Source organism: Pristis pectinata, chromosome 1, assembly GCF_009764475.1.
Source record: "Pristis pectinata isolate sPriPec2 chromosome 1, sPriPec2.1.pri, whole genome shotgun sequence".
Taxonomy (NCBI): domain Eukaryota; kingdom Metazoa; phylum Chordata; class Chondrichthyes; order Rhinopristiformes; family Pristidae; genus Pristis; species Pristis pectinata.
The window spans coordinates 117,298,669-117,315,809 of record NC_067405.1 but is presented as its reverse complement, the minus strand read 5'-3'; the positions used below and the strand labels follow the sequence as shown (position 1 = coordinate 117,315,809).

At 39.2% G+C, this 17,141-nt stretch overlaps 1 protein-coding gene across 4 annotated transcripts in view; it reads left to right on the top strand.

Annotated features, from left to right (window-relative positions):
• The first annotated feature begins 7,754 nt into the window (after positions 1-7,754).
• The window catches only part of LOC127570846 (centrosomal protein of 170 kDa protein B-like), a 66,553-nt gene continuing 57,166 nt past the window's right edge, over positions 7,755-17,141 (top strand). For 3 of the 4 annotated variants that reach the window (XM_052016745.1, XM_052016751.1, XM_052016730.1), the window contains exons 1-4: positions 7,986-8,105; positions 9,305-9,448; positions 16,297-16,386; positions 16,692-16,772. In XM_052016745.1, the coding sequence (XP_051872705.1) occupies positions 9,344-9,448; positions 16,297-16,386; positions 16,692-16,772 (276 nt within the window). In that variant the 5' untranslated portion in view covers positions 7,986-8,105; positions 9,305-9,343. Of the gene's footprint in view, positions 7,835-7,985; positions 8,106-9,304; positions 9,449-16,296; positions 16,387-16,691; positions 16,773-17,141 lie in introns of those variants that run through there. The other variant, XM_052016737.1, reaches the window with a different exon arrangement.

Genomic DNA, 17,141 nt, shown 5'->3' with positions numbered 1-17,141 from the left:
TTAAATTCCTGGGCGTTAACATATCAGATGACCTGTCCTGGGCCCAACACACAGACACAATCATAAGGTAAGTGCACTTTACTTTCTTAGGAGGTTACGGAGGTTCTGCTTGTTACTGAATCCTCTAACAAACTTCTAGAGATGTACTGTTGAAAGTATCCTGACTGGTTGCATCATGGTCTGGTACATCAATTTGAATGTGCAGGAACATACTGTAAGCTGCAGAGAGTAGTGGACTCTGCCCAATACATCATGGGTATATCCCTCCCCATCATCGGTAATAACTACAGGAGGCGATGCCTCAAGAAGGCAACATCCATCATCAAAGATCCCCACCATCTGGGCCATGCCATCTTTTCACAGCTACCTTCAGCCTGAAGCCCCACACCACCAGGTTCAAGAACAGCCCCCCTCCCCCCCCCCCCCAACCACCATGCTTCTCTTCTTCCCTTTCCTAGCCCTTTTTTCCTCTCCTTTTACCCATCCCCTCCCCCACACCTGCCTATCACTATCACTTACCTGCATCTACCTATCACCACCTTGTGCCCACCCCGCCTCCCCCCTTTTGTCCACCCATCACTTCTCTGCTTTTCCCTCCTATATATCTGGCTTCCCCTTTTCCTATCTTCAGTCCTGAAGAAGTGTCCTGACCCAAAATGTTGACTGCCTGCTTTTCTCCGTGGATGCTGCCTGGCCTACTGAGTTCCTCCAGCATCATAGTGTTTTTCATCAAGAAAAACTTTCCTTCAACCATTCAGTTCTTGAACCAACTGGCAAAACCTTAATCACCACTAAAGTTTAACAACACTATGATCACTCTTACTTTGCACTAAAATTGACTTTTTTTTGTTCTAATTGTGCTTTTTCTCTTGTAAAATTATGTATAATTTGTGTTTAATTTGTATTTTTCTTGTGAATGCTGCTTATATGATGCTATGTGCCTGTGGCGCTGCTGCAAGTAAGTTTTTCATCGCACCTGTGTATACATGTACTTATGCATATGACAATAAACTCAACTTTGACTTTCTGAATTTTCATCATTTTTGGGTATTTTATTTCCAGATGACCAACATCTGCAGTCTTTTGCTTTTGTGAAGACCACATATCAGGAAGCACTTTGTCTATAACATTATCCTTACAATCTCAAATTGAATTAACTTAAAAAGTTAAATGCAGTTATACAATGTAATGTGAATTGGAAAATATTCAGCAGCGATGTCATATTTGTCCAATCTTAAAACTGTCATTGATACATTTAATTCATTAAACATTAATTAAATTTCTCTTTTACAAGTGCAGAAGACGGAGAAAGCAAATGTTATTACTACTAATCCCCATTCCACAGGGTGGTTAACTGCTAAATTGTTTATACTATTTCAATCAAACAATCACCTTTTACCTTTGTGACTCTTAGATGGTGATTAATTAGAGATAAGACAGAAAAATGATTGATAGCAAACAGATGAATAAATATTTTATCTAAAGTTCCTTAGAAGAGAAGGTTACTGCACATGGAACTGCATTAACCTCTGACTAGCTCAATGGTCCTGGGAAATTCCAAAATCCCATAAATTAAAATTTGTAAAGTATGGCCACAGAATAAATTTAAAAATCACAAAGTAAAACTTTCCCTTGTCACGTAGTTGACATTGAAATTTAACATCTGCTATAACTCATATAATCATCACTCAGAATGAGTTATAGAGGTGTACAGCAAGGAAACGGACCCTTCAGCTGACTAAGGTTGCCTGCATTTGGTCCATATTCCTCTAAACCTTTCCTATTCATGAACCTGTCCAAATTTCTTATCCTGAGAAAAAGATTGTGACCATACACCTTTTCTATGCCCCTCATGATTTTATAAACCACTACATATAAGGTCACCCTCAGCCTCTCCTTATAAGTCAAGCCCTCCCATCCTGGTGATGTTCCTGTGAATCTTTTCTGCACCCTCTCTAGCCTAACCATATCCTTCCTATATTATGGAAACCACAACTGCACACAATATTCCAGGTGCAGCCTTATCAACCCCCTATACAGCTGTAATGTGGCTCCCAACTCTTGTACTCAATATTCCATCCAACAAAGGCAAACGTGTCACATGCCACCTTCATCACTTTGTCTACCTGCCTCAACACCTTGAGGAAACAATGTACTTGTACCCCCAGGTCTCTATGCTCCACAACACTCCCCAGGGTCTCGCTGTTCACGGTGTATGTCATGTCCTGTTTTAATTTCCCAAGATGCATCACTTCACTGTTATCTGAGTTAAATTTGCTTTACCCACTTTCCCAGCTGATCTAGATCCTGTTGTGATTTTAGACAACTTTCTTCACTGTCTGCTACACCACCAATTTTGGTGTCATTTGCGGACTTGCTAATCATGTCACCTACATTCTCATTCAAATTGTTAATGTATATGCTTCCAGTAAATATTTAATCTTTTCCTCACTATCTGAAAAATCTAACAGCTAACATTTAGTAGTTAGATTTTCCACAATCATCTTTCTTTTTCAATCTTTTTATTAGTTTTCATATTAATACAGATTAATATATAACATCAATGATTGTACATGTAATACAGAGATCAGAAGAACAATCATGGCATAGATAATCATAAAGAATAAAATATAAAAAATCTGTAGATCCAACAATCTCTTAGTAAATGAATATAATATAAAAGAAAGGAAAGAAAAAGATTTATTATATAAATAAAAAAAGAGAAAAAAAATCCCCAAATCAATAAGAAAATTATAAAGAGTATATCAAACCAAACTAAGCTAAACAGAAAAATTTCAAAAAAAAAGACTGGACTAAAATTTCTCAGTAGAAACAGAGCAATATTATGTTGTCAACTCCGTTCCTCTAAGTTATTGAAAGGGGATCTATATCATGTGAAAATATTGAATAAATGGACTCCAAGTCTCTTCAAATTTAAGCGAAGGATCAACAGTACCACTCCTAATTCTTTCCAAGTTTAAACATGATATAGTTTGCGAGAACCATTGAAAAGTAGTAGGGGGTATTGGATCCTTCCATTTAAGCAAAATGGATCATTTGGCCATTAATATAACAAAGGCAATCATATGGTTAGCGGAAGCAGATAAATGGCCAGACTCTATCCTTGGTAATCCAAAAATTGCAGTGATAGGGTGAGGTTGTAAATCAATCTTCAATACATTCGTAATAATGTTAAAAATGTCTTTCCAATATTTTTCCAAAAGAGGATAAGACCAAAACGTGTGTCAAAGAAGCCACATTCGATTTACATCTGTCACATATAGGATTTATATGGTGTTAAAAACGAGCTAGCTTATCTTTTGACATATGGGTCCTGTGAACTACCTTAAACTGTATCAAAGAGTGTCTGGCACACATTGAAGCTGTCCACAATCAATTGCCTAATTTTATTCATTGAATTGTATTTATGCCTTCTATACATCAATGTTTTGCTTGAAACTCTGTCTCTCATCAAACTGAGGTGATATGAGCTCATGCAAGAATGCATCTGTATTATTCTTTAGTTGAACTCTTAAGGTAGTTTTTACTTTTCCTGTTTGTGCTCAGTTCACTTTTCCAAAATTAGTTGGAAGAGTTTATCATGAAAATATTTAAAATAGATTAAATACTAGATTATATAGCTGCACCATCTCCTGTGCTGCATTGTATAAATATCATAATGTGCATTTGGCTGTTAAAGCTACAGAACTTATCTGTAATTTGTGTTATTCTTCTGTAAGGTCAGAAGTTGGGATGTTTGTGACTATAGTATTCAGTTCCATTAACAAGTCTATTGATAATGAAACCCTCCTTGTCCATCTTCAGTAAGACCAAGGTAACATTTAGGCTTGGGTTAATATGTGGCAAGTAATTGTGAACTACCAAGCAGTGTCCATTTTCATCAGGAGAGTCTAATCCCCTCCTAATGGCTTTCACCAAAATCATAATCACTAAATCTCTCACTATCTACTTTTAGAGCACCAGCTTTATAAATATACTTACAACCAGAGTTCAGAGACTGGATATTCTGTGTTAAATGATTTAGTTCCTGACTTCCAAAATCCTTTCCATACTTTACAAAGCACTTCAGAAGTGAGATGGCATTTATTCCATTTGCCTCCATAACTGATGGAATAATTCTTAGCTGTCTGGAGATATGCTTGATATTATATGGAATGAAAAGGCTTTATTTGGTGGTGTCCCTTCCTTCACCTTGAACATTCATTCCCCCCATAACTGGTTGTAGTATGACTGCAGTGTGTACTAACTGCACCAATCTCAAACCCATGTTTAACATCCAAAATGGCAGGACAGATAGATCATCACAACCCCGAGTTCCTCTCTTTGACATGGAAATATATTGTCATTCTCTAATTGTAGCTGAGTCAAAATCCTGGAAAATAATATTAATTAACAGTGCTATGGAGTACCTTCACCACATGGAATGGTTCACCCCATCTTCTTAAAGTATAATTAGAAATAGGCAATATCTGTAGACTTTGGCACAATGTCTACATCTTGTGTCTGAATAAGAAAGCAACAATTATATTCATGGTGAGGACCTCTTGCTTTCCCACACCATTTCTAAAATGTGCTAATAAAAATACCACAAACTAGTGGAACCTCTAATTCAGGGAAACCCAATCTAAAGCCTATGGCACCCCATGCCTTGATTCACTGAATCAGAAGCTCTAATATTTAATGTGTGCAAAGCCTAATGCATCTTGCATGGTCGAATTTCTTCTGTGATCATTCATTATTTCTATCGATGTACGGTGGAGAGCATTCTGACTGGTTGCATCACAGCCTGGTATGGAGGCTCCAATGCACAGGATTGCAAGATACTGCAGAGGGTTGTAGACTCAGTCAACTCCATCATGGGCACAACCTCTCCACCATCGAGGACATCTTCAAGAGGCAGTGTGTCAAGAAGGAAGCATCCATCACTAAGGACCCTCACCATATAGGTGCCTGAAGACCCACACTCAACGATTTAGGAACAACTTCTTCCCCTCTGCTATCAGATTTCTGAATGGTCCATGAGCACTACCTGGTTATTTTTTTGCACTATTTATTTATTTTTGTAATTTATAGATTTTTATGTCCTATATTGTACTTACAAAACAACAAATTTCATGACATGTAAGTCAGTGTAATAAATCTGATTCCTAGATTCTATTCTATTGAAAGAGGATCTTCTGGTGGTGGTGGTGCTGAACTTAATCAACAAAAGTGTTAGGCAGTGGCAATTAGAAATGCTGATTAATTGGAAAAAGCATCATCCTAGAGGAAGGTGGAAGCCTCATAGTCTCAAGCAAGGACCCAGGTAGAGTGGAGCTTCTTCATGCTGAAGCAAGCCAACCCTCCAGTTAAAACCTGCATCAGTGTTCTCACAAGTCCTTGTATGTGCAGTAGAATTTTCTGTGTGTCATCAAACAAGTGCTGTATGCTGTTTGACATACTCATGTTCACATATATTGCACTTAGTAATGTTGACAACAGTTTTAGCCCGGGGTATTCTATTCCAACCTGAAAATAGTCGTCCGAGCACAAACGTTTGGGAATCCTTCCTTCAATCCCCTGTCCCTCATTATTGATTCTAATAACTTCCCCACAGGAAGTGTTAGATTAATAGGTCCAGAAATGTGAGTTTTTTTCTCCTCTCCTCTCACGTTTCTCAAATAAGGGAATTATATTTGGATGAGTAATTCACCCACAAAGAAGTTTGAATATTTTGCTTCAAAGTATCTGAAATAACTGTTTTAGTTCACTGTAAATTAAAACAGTTCAGAGACCCACTAATAGAAGTTCTTTAAATTAAACTTGTTGGCTCTAGAAGTGAGTTTCTGTTTCCCACATGGTTTCCTCGGGGAGTTTTCTAGTGAGGTACTGAATAAGAATAATGTTCACACCTCACTCTCTCCCAGTAACATATGCCTCTCCCTTTTTAATACATAACCGGGTGGAACTTCATGACATCACCACAGGAAACTGTGGCTATCCAAACTAACTGGTAGTTCCTAAATTGCCACTGACGAGCAGTTTTAAGAAACAAATACCGTGCTTTAAGGCACTGGTAAGTGTATGCTTGTAATATTACATTTGGGCCATATATCATTGTACTGCGTCTCTCTTGCTCTGGTAAATGAATATTTTCTTTTACATTGTTTAGCTCGGCTTTGCTGGAACTTACATTTGCTTTAGAATGGGCACCTGCCTGTATCAAGCTCACATTCGGCGCCTCTCTATTTTACAATATGCGCGTCTTTGCCACAAATTTAATTTTCATGTGTTTGAAGCCACATTCTTAGCCACACATTTAAATTGCGTAATTTTCTGAAGTTGTGACCTCAAAGGAATAACGTATGCTATAATTTTTGGAAACCTTAATTTCAGGGTAGGATTTATTTTAAGACAACCAATGTTCAATGTGAAATAAGACACGCCTGTTCAACAGAGACACCTCTGATCTGTACTATTATGAGAAAAATATTGAAGTAATAATTATATAGGTCTTTGAAACGATTTCACACAGGAGTTCCAGGAATTTAAAATTTGATTGCTTTTGAAGGAGCACGCTAACCTGCAAGAGCACACGCATGTTTGCGGGGCGGGAGTACTTTGCACTCCCTCCACTTCGCTATGGGGGTTCGCACCGGCGACACCAGTAACAGTGCCGATCTAATATTGTTACATTTTCAGTAAGAATTATTATTTAAATAGTTCTATAGTCTAGTGTTAGAAATTAAAGAGCTGATAATATTTTGAAATCAAACAACGTATCCTCTGACAGAATGTACACTAGAACTATTAGCAGGAATCTGGTTAACTTTCTGTGTAACGAAAAGATTAGTAATATTTACACATCGTAACACATTTAATACTTAGATTATTTGAGTTCAAATAGATAAATAATTATATTGGAGATGAGTCACAAACACATACATGTGCATTGAAACGTGGAATACTGTTGCAGAAATACAAATGGAACGGATAGATTTTATTTTCGTGTTTCGAACACTTTATCAAAGAGGTTAAATACGACACTGGCACAACATTTCTTGAGATCAGGGAGTCAACAACAGAACGCTCAACCTGTTATCTTCTGACATGCTGATGGATTCCGCTTTTCCAGTTCGCTCACGGATTCCCAGTATTAGCATTTACTTCAGTGCTTTTAGGCATATAGCCTTCACCTCGACGTGTTGACATTATCCACCGTATTGGGAAAAAATAAACGTTTGGATTGATACAACATCCTTCCCACAGTAACGTCCGCTGGCAAACAAATCGTGTCTCTGGGCGTTCTTTCATTACTAATGCAAACTTTGGTCACTGAACTGAAGAAAAAAATATCCCGAGGAATCTCCATAAAACTGTTTTGGGGCGCAGCGATATTTACGAGAGTAATAAAGTACTGATTAGAGGGTAAAGTCTAAGTGCACAGGCAGGATGGTATAATTTACCATGTAATTAGATCGATGCGCACCAAGCAATTTTTTAAGCAAATGTTGGACAGACCATGTTTCTTTAACGTTGTATCCGTTCACTCTGCATTACCAGGTACATGTAATATTTGGTTCAAGTGGTCTCCAGGGGGAGGAAACGCTGTGTCCTGTTGCATATCCCGGTCTAGTCACCTTCCCTCTCCCAGGCGGAGAGAGCGCTGCTGCTGTCAGGTGGCGGCTGACGTCAGGAACCTGGTGCTGGCGGCGGGGGGGGGGGAGGGAGGGAAGGAGGGGAGGAGGCGGCCGGGGGATGTGGATGTGGCTGTGGCGGCGGCGGCGCGGTACCTGAGGCTTCCGGCCAAGCGCGGTGCTGTCTCCGAGTGAAGGTGAGAGCGTCTCTCGGTGCCTGGCCGCGGGTTGGGCCGCCAGGCGGGAGCAGCCAATCCCCGGGCGGGCTCGGCCTAGCGCGGCAGCCGGGTGCTAGGGTGCGGGGCAGGCGGTGGCGGGGGGAGAGGGCGGGGGCTGAGGCGGGGAAGCGGCCGATCGGAGAGGCTGCGGGCCCGGGGCGGGAGGCGCGGCGCCGGCCTCGGCTTGGCCATCACCTGTCAATAGGCTGCTGCCGAGCTCTCGGCCTCTCCGAGTCGTCACGTCTTTTGAGTGAGTGATCTTCAATCAGATGTTTCATTCTGATCCCAGTTGTCCGGAGCCCAGTTCATTGTTCTGCTCGTAGATCAGATTATTTTAATATTTAATGACAGATGGTCGTGAGGAAAAGGCGACGATCTGAGATTGCACGTTGTGCTGCGGATTGTCTGGAAGGCTTAGATCCTTTCCTTTTTCTCATTTTTTAGACATAGCCCAGATTTTCCAATTGAATGAGGAAAAATAGCAATTGCACCAGGATTATATAAATTCTGGAGGTTGCATAGATCTTGCAGGTTCGCCCAGATGTGGGTTTCCTTTGATGTTGTTTTGGTTAATAATGTATACGGGGTTTCCATTCAGTGAGGCAGCTTTCAATTTTTGTGCCGTTTAAATTTCGGCCCCACTATTATCTTTATAACTGTAAATTAGTTTAAAAATAAGTTTGCTCTACCAATATAACATGAAATCCGTGCCTTGCATTATCTGAGGAGGCTTGGGCAATTTCAGAGGGGAGCTGCAGTTTTCTATCTGCTTTTGCTGGTTTTATTTTGGTTGCATGTGGCAAATAACTGAAAAAGATGGGTGGAAACGGGAGAGGGCGACCTACTTTCGTGCCACGAACAGTGTTTCCATGTGCTGTGTGATTTCAGTGGAATAGTTAAAACAAGAGCCACCAGTACTCCGTGTTCACCATATTATCTCTGTTACAAAACGTGCTGAAAATTTTCTTTCTCTCCCTCACCCTTTCCTCCCGAAACAACCACTCATCGAAAATATTGCAGTGAATGGGTGGATATTCAAGAGTAATTTCAAGACAATAATCAGTCCTATAGTTCAAGTAATTCAACACCCTAGAAGAGAATTATTCCCAGATATGAAATCTTGCCCATCTTGTTATAATCCTATAAATGTTGTGTTTAATATCATTTTTTAAGAAAGAATGCAAAAGTTTTCATTAGGGGGTTTGTAAAGACTTATTTATAATTATTGAATATTAATATAACAGCTCGTGTTTATAGTATTTTGTGAAAATATTGTTAATAAAAATCATATCTATCATTGTTTTTGTTGCTGATCAGTGTTGCATTATACAGGAATAACAGTTTTTTCTTCCTCACTTTACTCCAATTTCTATTTTAAAATGTGAATTTTAAGAGAAAAAATACTGCAACTTACTAATCAAATCTGTTGTATTTGACCTTTTTTTTTAGCATGTTGAATTGTGGAAATTAGGTGCCAAGACACCAAGAATGAGTGTTACTTCATGGTTCCTGGTGAGCAGCTGCGGCTCTCGCCACCGGCTCCCGAAAGAAATGATTTTTGTTGGGCGAGAAGATTGCGAACTAATGCTTCAGGTAAGTAATTTTAACCATGAGTTGGGCTATTCACAAAGAAGCAATCTATAGAAAGAGCACAAATAATGCAGCAGGAAAGCAGCAGAAGATTTTATTCTCATTTAGACTGTAAGGTTATTTTATTTTTGGATTTTCCAGTACTACTCACTGGCAAGATTACATCTGGATAAAGACTTATTCCCAGATCTTTGCCAGTGGTACAAAGAGGTACGTTCTCATCCATGGTCTTCAACTCTTTCGTTTTCCTTTATTTTGTTACTTTTGGAAAAGGCTTCACTAGCGCTTAGCCCTACTGTTGCACATACATGAAAGCTGACTCATAATGTTCCAGTATTTTGCTGGTTCTTTTAAACATTGCCTTCTCAGATGAGAATAAAGGCTTCTGAATTAATATGCAAATATTTTCGCTGTGTTGCTGTCAGTCCATTTATAACTTTTGGTGGTTTTTGCCGGCAGAAATGGCAGGTAACAACGTGGAACTAATGCTGAGTTACCTTTGCATACCAGGCTGAGATTTTTTTAAAATCAAAAGTAAAATTTTTGTTTGGGTCTGTGGTGCTAATTTATGGATGCTTATTCCTTGCATTCTCATATATAATGCAGGATTAGGTCAAAAGCAGCATAATGATTGCGTGTACTTTGAGTCCATGTGTCTTTACAGTGAAGAAGTTGACGATGTGAGTGCTGTGTGTAGAATGTTCCTGCTTGGTTTTATATCAGTTGTTGGGATGAGGTAACTCTTCAGTGATAAACATGGAACTACAAGAAGGTTACAATTTTCTAATGTTTTTAAGTACAGCATAGAGCACATTGATCACCAACTAAAACAGTGACATTAATACTAATAGCAAATCAGAAGAAGTGTTGTTTTGAAAGAAGCAGAACCATTTACTGTAGAAAGTTAAATATGGGTATATGGCCCTTTCAGGCTATAAGGTTTAATTTATCTGAATTCTTGTAACATTGGAGGTATTGTATATCTATTATGCCCTAAAATTACATTTTAGGATTATTATCCATCTGTCAAAAAGATCCTAAATTTGAATGGTGAATGTTGCAATGGTCCTGATTGTAAGAAATACTTCTGTTTTAACTGAAGTCTGCAGTGGCTCTTCAGAAATGCCTGAAATGAACATTCCACTTAAGATGAATCACATCCATATTCTTATTGACATATAAATGTATATAAAAAAAAAGGAACAGGCCTGTTGGCTCCCTTGAGACTCACCACAGTTCAAGAAGGTCATGACTGATCTAGTTGAAAAACAGTATGATGCTAGAGGAACTCAGCAGGCCAGGCAGCAGCCGTGGAGAAAAGCAGACGGTCAACGTTTCGGGTCAGGACCCTTCTGCAGGATTGAAGATAGGAAAAGGGGAAGCCCAATATATAGGAGGGAAAAGCAGAGCACTGATAGGTGGACAAAAGAGGGGAGGCGGGGTGGGCAGAAGGTGGTGATAGGTAGATGCAGGTAAGAGATAGTGATAGGCAGGTGTGGGGGAGGAGGGGAGAGGAGATCCACCGGGGGATGGGTCAAAGGTAAGGAGGGAAAAGGGAGGTAGAAAAAAGAGAGAGGCTAAGAGAGGGAAGAAAAGAAGAGGCATGTTTGCGGGGTGGGTGTCGGGGGCGGGGTTTGTGGGGATTACTTAAAGTGGGAGAATTCAATGTTCATGCTGTTAGGCTGCAAGGTTCCAAGACGGAAAATGAGGTGCTGTCCCTCCAGTTTGCGCTTGGAATTCTCCTGGCAGTGGAGGAGGCCGAGGACTGACATATCTGTGATGGAGTGGGAGGGGGAGTTGAAGTGACTGGCCTCCCAGCCTATCTCTTTTTTTTCCTACCCCCCCTTTTTTCCTCCTTACCTTTGACCCATCCCCCAGTGGATTTGCTCTCCCCTCCTCCCCGCACCTGCCTATCACCATCTCTTACCTGCATCTACCTATCACCACCCTGTGTCCTCCCCGCCTCCCTTCTTTTGTCTACCTGTCACTGCTCTGCTTTTCCCTCCTGTATAATTGGGCTTCCCCTTTCCTATCTTCAGTCCTGAAGAAGGGTCCCGAAACATTAACCACCTGCTTTTCTCCACGGATACTGCCTGGCCTGCAGAGCTCCTCCAGTATCTCAATTCCAGCATCTGCAGTCCTTTGGTTCTCTAGTATAACTGATCTAGTCTTGGCCTCAAAACTGCTTTCCTGCTCCCACCCCATTATCCTTGTCTCCCTTGCAGCTAAATATCTGTCAGTCTATTGCATTGAGTATATTCAATGACTCTCTCTCCACGTCTCTCTTGGATAGAGGATCTCGAAGATTCATAACTGAGCAAAGAAATTTGTCCTCATCTCCATCTGAAATGGAGCCTCCTATTTCAAAACTAATCTCCCTAGTTCTAGATAACTTGATTGGGGGTGTCCTTGCAGCATCCATCCTGTCAGTCCCCTTCAGAATCAACAAGATCACATCTCATTCCTCTGTACTACAACGAATATGGGCTCAACCTTTCTTCACACATCAACCTTTTCACCCCAGTGAACTTCCTTTGCACTGTCTGCAATGCAGATACATCTTTCCTTTAAATGTGGAGACCAAGATCATACGCAGTAATCCAGAAGCAATCTCGCCAGTGCCCTATAAATTTGTGTCAAAACTTCCTTGCTTTTAAACTTGATAGCCCTTGCAATAAAGGCTAGCAGTCCATTAGCCTTTTCAACTGATCATCCGTATTCAGACCCCTATTCCTGCTTTCTCCCCTTGATCAGTTTAGGCATTAGAACTATACCTAGCTCCTTCTTGAATATTTGATGATTTGGCCTTGGCTGTTCTAGAGAATTCCACAATTTCACTACCCTTTAGGAGAAGAAATTCCTCCTCCTCTGAGTGCTGAATGGCTTGCCTAGGCTATAATCCTGGTTGTGGACTTCCCCCAGCATTGGGACATCCTTTCTGCACGTAGTCTGCCCAGTCCCATCAGGATTTAAGTTTTGATGAAATCCCCTCTCGTTCTTCAGAAATATAAGCCCAATCATCCTAATCTCCGTTACTACATAAGCCCTTCCATCCCAGCAATCAGTCTGGTGAATCTTTGCTGCACTCCCTCAAGAGCAATAACATCCTTCCTCAGAAAAGGAGACCAATATTGCACTCAATATTGGTCCTTCTGTAGAAACCAACATACCATTTACTTCCTTAACCACCTGCTGCACTTGCATGATTACTTTCATCAAATAGTGGATGAGAACACTTGGGCCTTATTGCACCTCCTGCTTTCTTAATCTATCGCTGCTCAGATAATAACCTGCTTTTCTGTTTCTTGGCCCCAAATCACATGTATCTACATTATACTACATCAGCAATGCATTTCCCCACTCAGTCCAAATCACACTCAAAGCTCTCTGAGACCTCCCCACAGTTCACACTCCCACTCAGCTTTGTGTTGTATGCAGATTGGGAGATATATATTCCCTGATCTAAATCAGTATTATATATTGTGAATAGCTGGGATCCAAGCACTAAACCCTGCTGTGTCCCACTAGTTGCTGCCTGCCATCCCAAAAGGATATGTTTATTCCTGCTCTTTGTTGACAGTTTCCCAATCAGGTCTCTATCAATGTCATTACATAGTCCCCAGTCCAACATGCTTTAAGTTTGCACACTAAACTCTTACATAGGACTTGTCCAAAGCCTCCTGACTGTCCAAATACAGCACAAGCGCTTCTGCATGATCCACTCTTCTAGTTACTTTCTCTAAAAGTTCAGTAAAGTTGGCAATTATGATTCCCTTTTCAGAAATCCACGCTGATTGATCGACTCTGTTACTCTTTTCCAAATGTCCTGCCCTCACATTTTTAATAATAGACACTAGCATTTTCCTTTGTACCAATGTCAGGTTAACCAGTTTATAATTTCCTGTTTCCTCTATCCTTTTTTAAATAGTGAGATTACATTGGTTACCCTCCAATTCATAGGAACTGAATTAAGTGTCCGAAGAATGTTGGGAAAATAACCACCAGTGCATAGACTATTTCTAGTGTCATTTCCTTTAGTACAGACTATAGTTGCAGACTATTGTGTCCTGGGGGTCAATCCCATCAATTTCCTTAACACTATTTCCTTACTAATATGGAGTTTCTTCATTTGCTTTCTCTCATGAATCACATGGTTCCCTAATGTTTCTGGGAGATTATTTGTGTTTTTCTTTGAAGCAGAACCAAAATATTTTTTCAATTGGTCTACCATTTCTCTGTTACTTGTCGTAAATTCATTCAAATTCAAGGCCTACATTTTTCTTCACCTTATCTTTTTCTCAGTCTGTTTAAATTTTGATCCAGCCACAATAAAGAAGTAGTTAGTATGTTGTGTTAGGAATTGAATTAATTGGAACATTAATGATTGATATCAATTTATGCAGTAATTATCTTGGGGTGGTTCTGTAACTTTGAACATTTAATTGCACCTTCATAACCAATTAAATTCAGCCAATCTTAAATAAATTATCAGTTATTGCAATAAAATTAATATGCAAATGTAGCAAAGTTTCTATATGTTAAGCTATCAATAAACATTACCAGAGGAAGGAGCCTAAAGCAGATTAAAGTGCTGGGAATAGCCAGAGACTTTGACATCTTCTGTTCAAGCATTAAAATGAATGTTTAAGTTATTACTTATCATGTTGAATCTATTTTTAAAATTTACTATTTAAATGTAATAGTCAATCAATTAGAGGTGCATACACACATTGGAGCGGCACAAAGGATTGTTCTTTTGTTTCCGGAACTCAAATTAAAATTCAGCCTGAATTAATGCGATTAAAAGCTAATGCTTCTCTTTGCCTGAAAAGTTCAACAAAAGACAAGTTTGGGCAGTCTGGATTCAATTTCTAGTAGGAGTAGTTCAACAGCTCCAAACAGCAGTCTCGCAAGGATGGTTGGTGTAGGAAATAAAATGGTCGTGACCAAACTGTTCTTCCAGGCTAACTTGGGGCCAAGTAGTGCAATCCACATTGTTAGCACAGACTTCATTTTAGCCCTCATTGTGATACTGTAAGCCCCTGATTCTATTGCTCTTTGCTGTTACTTAGTATAGATTTTTTAAAAATGCGCAAATCTTATTTCCTTGCTTCACAATGAATTTGCGTACCATCACAAATAAAAAATATAAGCGCATACCAGTGCTTTTCGTTCTAAGCTGGAGGATGTGCTATTTAATATTAAATAGAATATAATACCATGTCACATGAAATATGTTATTCTGTTCTGGTCCAATTTTCTGTAACTCGGTGTGTCCACCTATTCTGCAAGGATAGGTTACTCCGTCCATGTCAGTACTGGGAGAGCATCTTCACTGTAGGGACTGCGGTGGTTCAAAAAGCCACCATGCTTATACAAGGCTGGTTAAGGACTGGGAATTAAATGCTGGTCCTGACAGTTATACTCACAACCAATGAATGAGAAGTGATATTGCCAAAAAAGCAATTGATAGTCAATTCAGAGTTTAACCTTCAACAACTTTTTTTTAATTAAAATTATTAACTTTATTTTTACACATTGTCCCTTGAACAGATTATGTTTAGGATGTGCATGAAACGCTGGTGATCTTATTTTTGACCTTCTGTGGGAGGAGATGCAGTGCAGTGTTTTAGTAATTTTTCACCATTTCAGCATCAGATCTTCTGGTTTCCAGGAAATAAAAACTCTTGAAAGTCAAAACTACAGATGCTGGAAATCCTAAATAAAAAGAGAAAACGCTGAGAGTACTCAACAGTCAGATAACAGGTCTCATCTGTGGACTGAGATGAGGAAGGATGGGTCTGATGAAGGGTCTTTGATCTGAAATGTTCTTTGATCCATTTCTCATTCCACAGATGCTTCCTGAACTGCTGAGTGTTTCCAGTATTTTCTGTTTTTCAATTCAATACTCTTCAACAATATTTAAAACATCAACAGAGAAAACAACAGAATGACTCTTAATTTTTAATTGGCCCCATGGTGATTATAAATGGTAAATATTTAGTGGTAACCAGAAATAAAGTACTAATAATATGAAATGTATGTAACTTCCATTCTCAATAGGCTTAGGAAACAGTTCAAGCTTGAAACAGATCATGAGTTTTAGGTAACTGTTTATAAAACTGCATTTTGAAGAAAGGCCTTAAATGGCAACCATATAGTCTGTCAGCTTAAATTAATTGGACTGTTTTTTATTATTCTGGTTTTTACTTGTAAGTTTAATGAAATCTTGGAATAGTTGTACTGTAAACGATCATTCACCTTCTTCCCCCCCCCCCCCCACCCCCAACAACCCCTCTTATTCCATTGATTGTATACTTTTGTATTCTTCTGGCTCTTCCTTTGTTTTCTCTGCCAGCCACTGCCTCCCACCCCAATAAAGTTTTTATCAGTCTCTCCCTCCTGCTTTCTTACCATCCGTAGTCTCTCCCAATCTGCTTTGTCTTTCCTTTTCCCTCCATCCATGGCAGCTTTCCCTTTCTTCCCTCCATTGTGCCTTTGCTTGCTTATGTCACATCACCCCCACCCCCCCCCCAATTTTGATTGAATCATACTGAGGTGATTAAAGGGAAAATAAAGACTTAAATTTATGTAGAACCTTTCATGACTTCAGGATGATTGTTTTAAATGTCACTGACATTCAGCCTACAGTGGTATTGGTGTTAAGTAGAAACTGTTCAATAAAGATATGAAAATTTATGTACATACGATGTCTTTACTGTTCTACATGTTTTGATTGTAGTTACTTATAATGCAATGAGAGCTGTGCTAAATTGGAACCAATTAGCACAATATTGAAGATAGTTATTTCTTTCTGACTGGCTTAGAATTAATTATACATGTTCTCCCAGTCTCGCAGTGTAGACAAGCAACATGCAGTAATCAACTATGACACAGCAACAGATGAGCACCGGGTAAAGGACCTTGGAAGTCTAAATGGGGTATGTAGAGAAACAATAAAGCCACTGTTTCACACCGTAAGTATTATAATGTTGTTAATATAGTTCACTGTGTCAGAAAAATGTTTCATTTTACCAAGGTGAGATTCAGATCAAGGTAAGCATATGCTGTTAAATCAAAAGCTTCCATGATACAATTCTGATTTAAAATTCAGCCTTTTTAGAAATGAAGACGTTAATTACTTGTTTTCTAAAGATTACTGTTGATTTTACTCATAAAACTTTTCCTTTTATGTTTGAATACTTCTCATGTACTTATAATATTGTACCTGCATTTTTCTCTGCAGACATTTGTAAACGATGTAAGGATTCCTGACCAAATCTACGTAACACTAAAAGTGAATGACACTGTTCGATTTGGATATGATATCCTTTCTTAATCTAATCCATCTTTGAAGCCTTTATTGGATATATAATTGTCAGTGAGGACACCTTGATGTACAGTGCAGTGGTGAGATCAAACCTGAAGAACTGTGTGCAATTTTGGTTTGCTGTGCTTAAGAAGGGATAAGCTTGCCTTCTGTAGAATGTGGAAAATGAATGTAATTGTTACCTCTCCAGGTCAATTTTAAATATAGCTTGAGTATCAAAGTCCATGAGCAGTCACTTTGGTTCATGACTGTAATAAAAATGCAAAAAAAGATATATTCAGAGAATTGGAGTGCAAATGAGTAAAGATTAAATGTCTTGTCTGAAGGATGAGGTGAACTGTATGACGTATTCTTTGTCTTTACAGT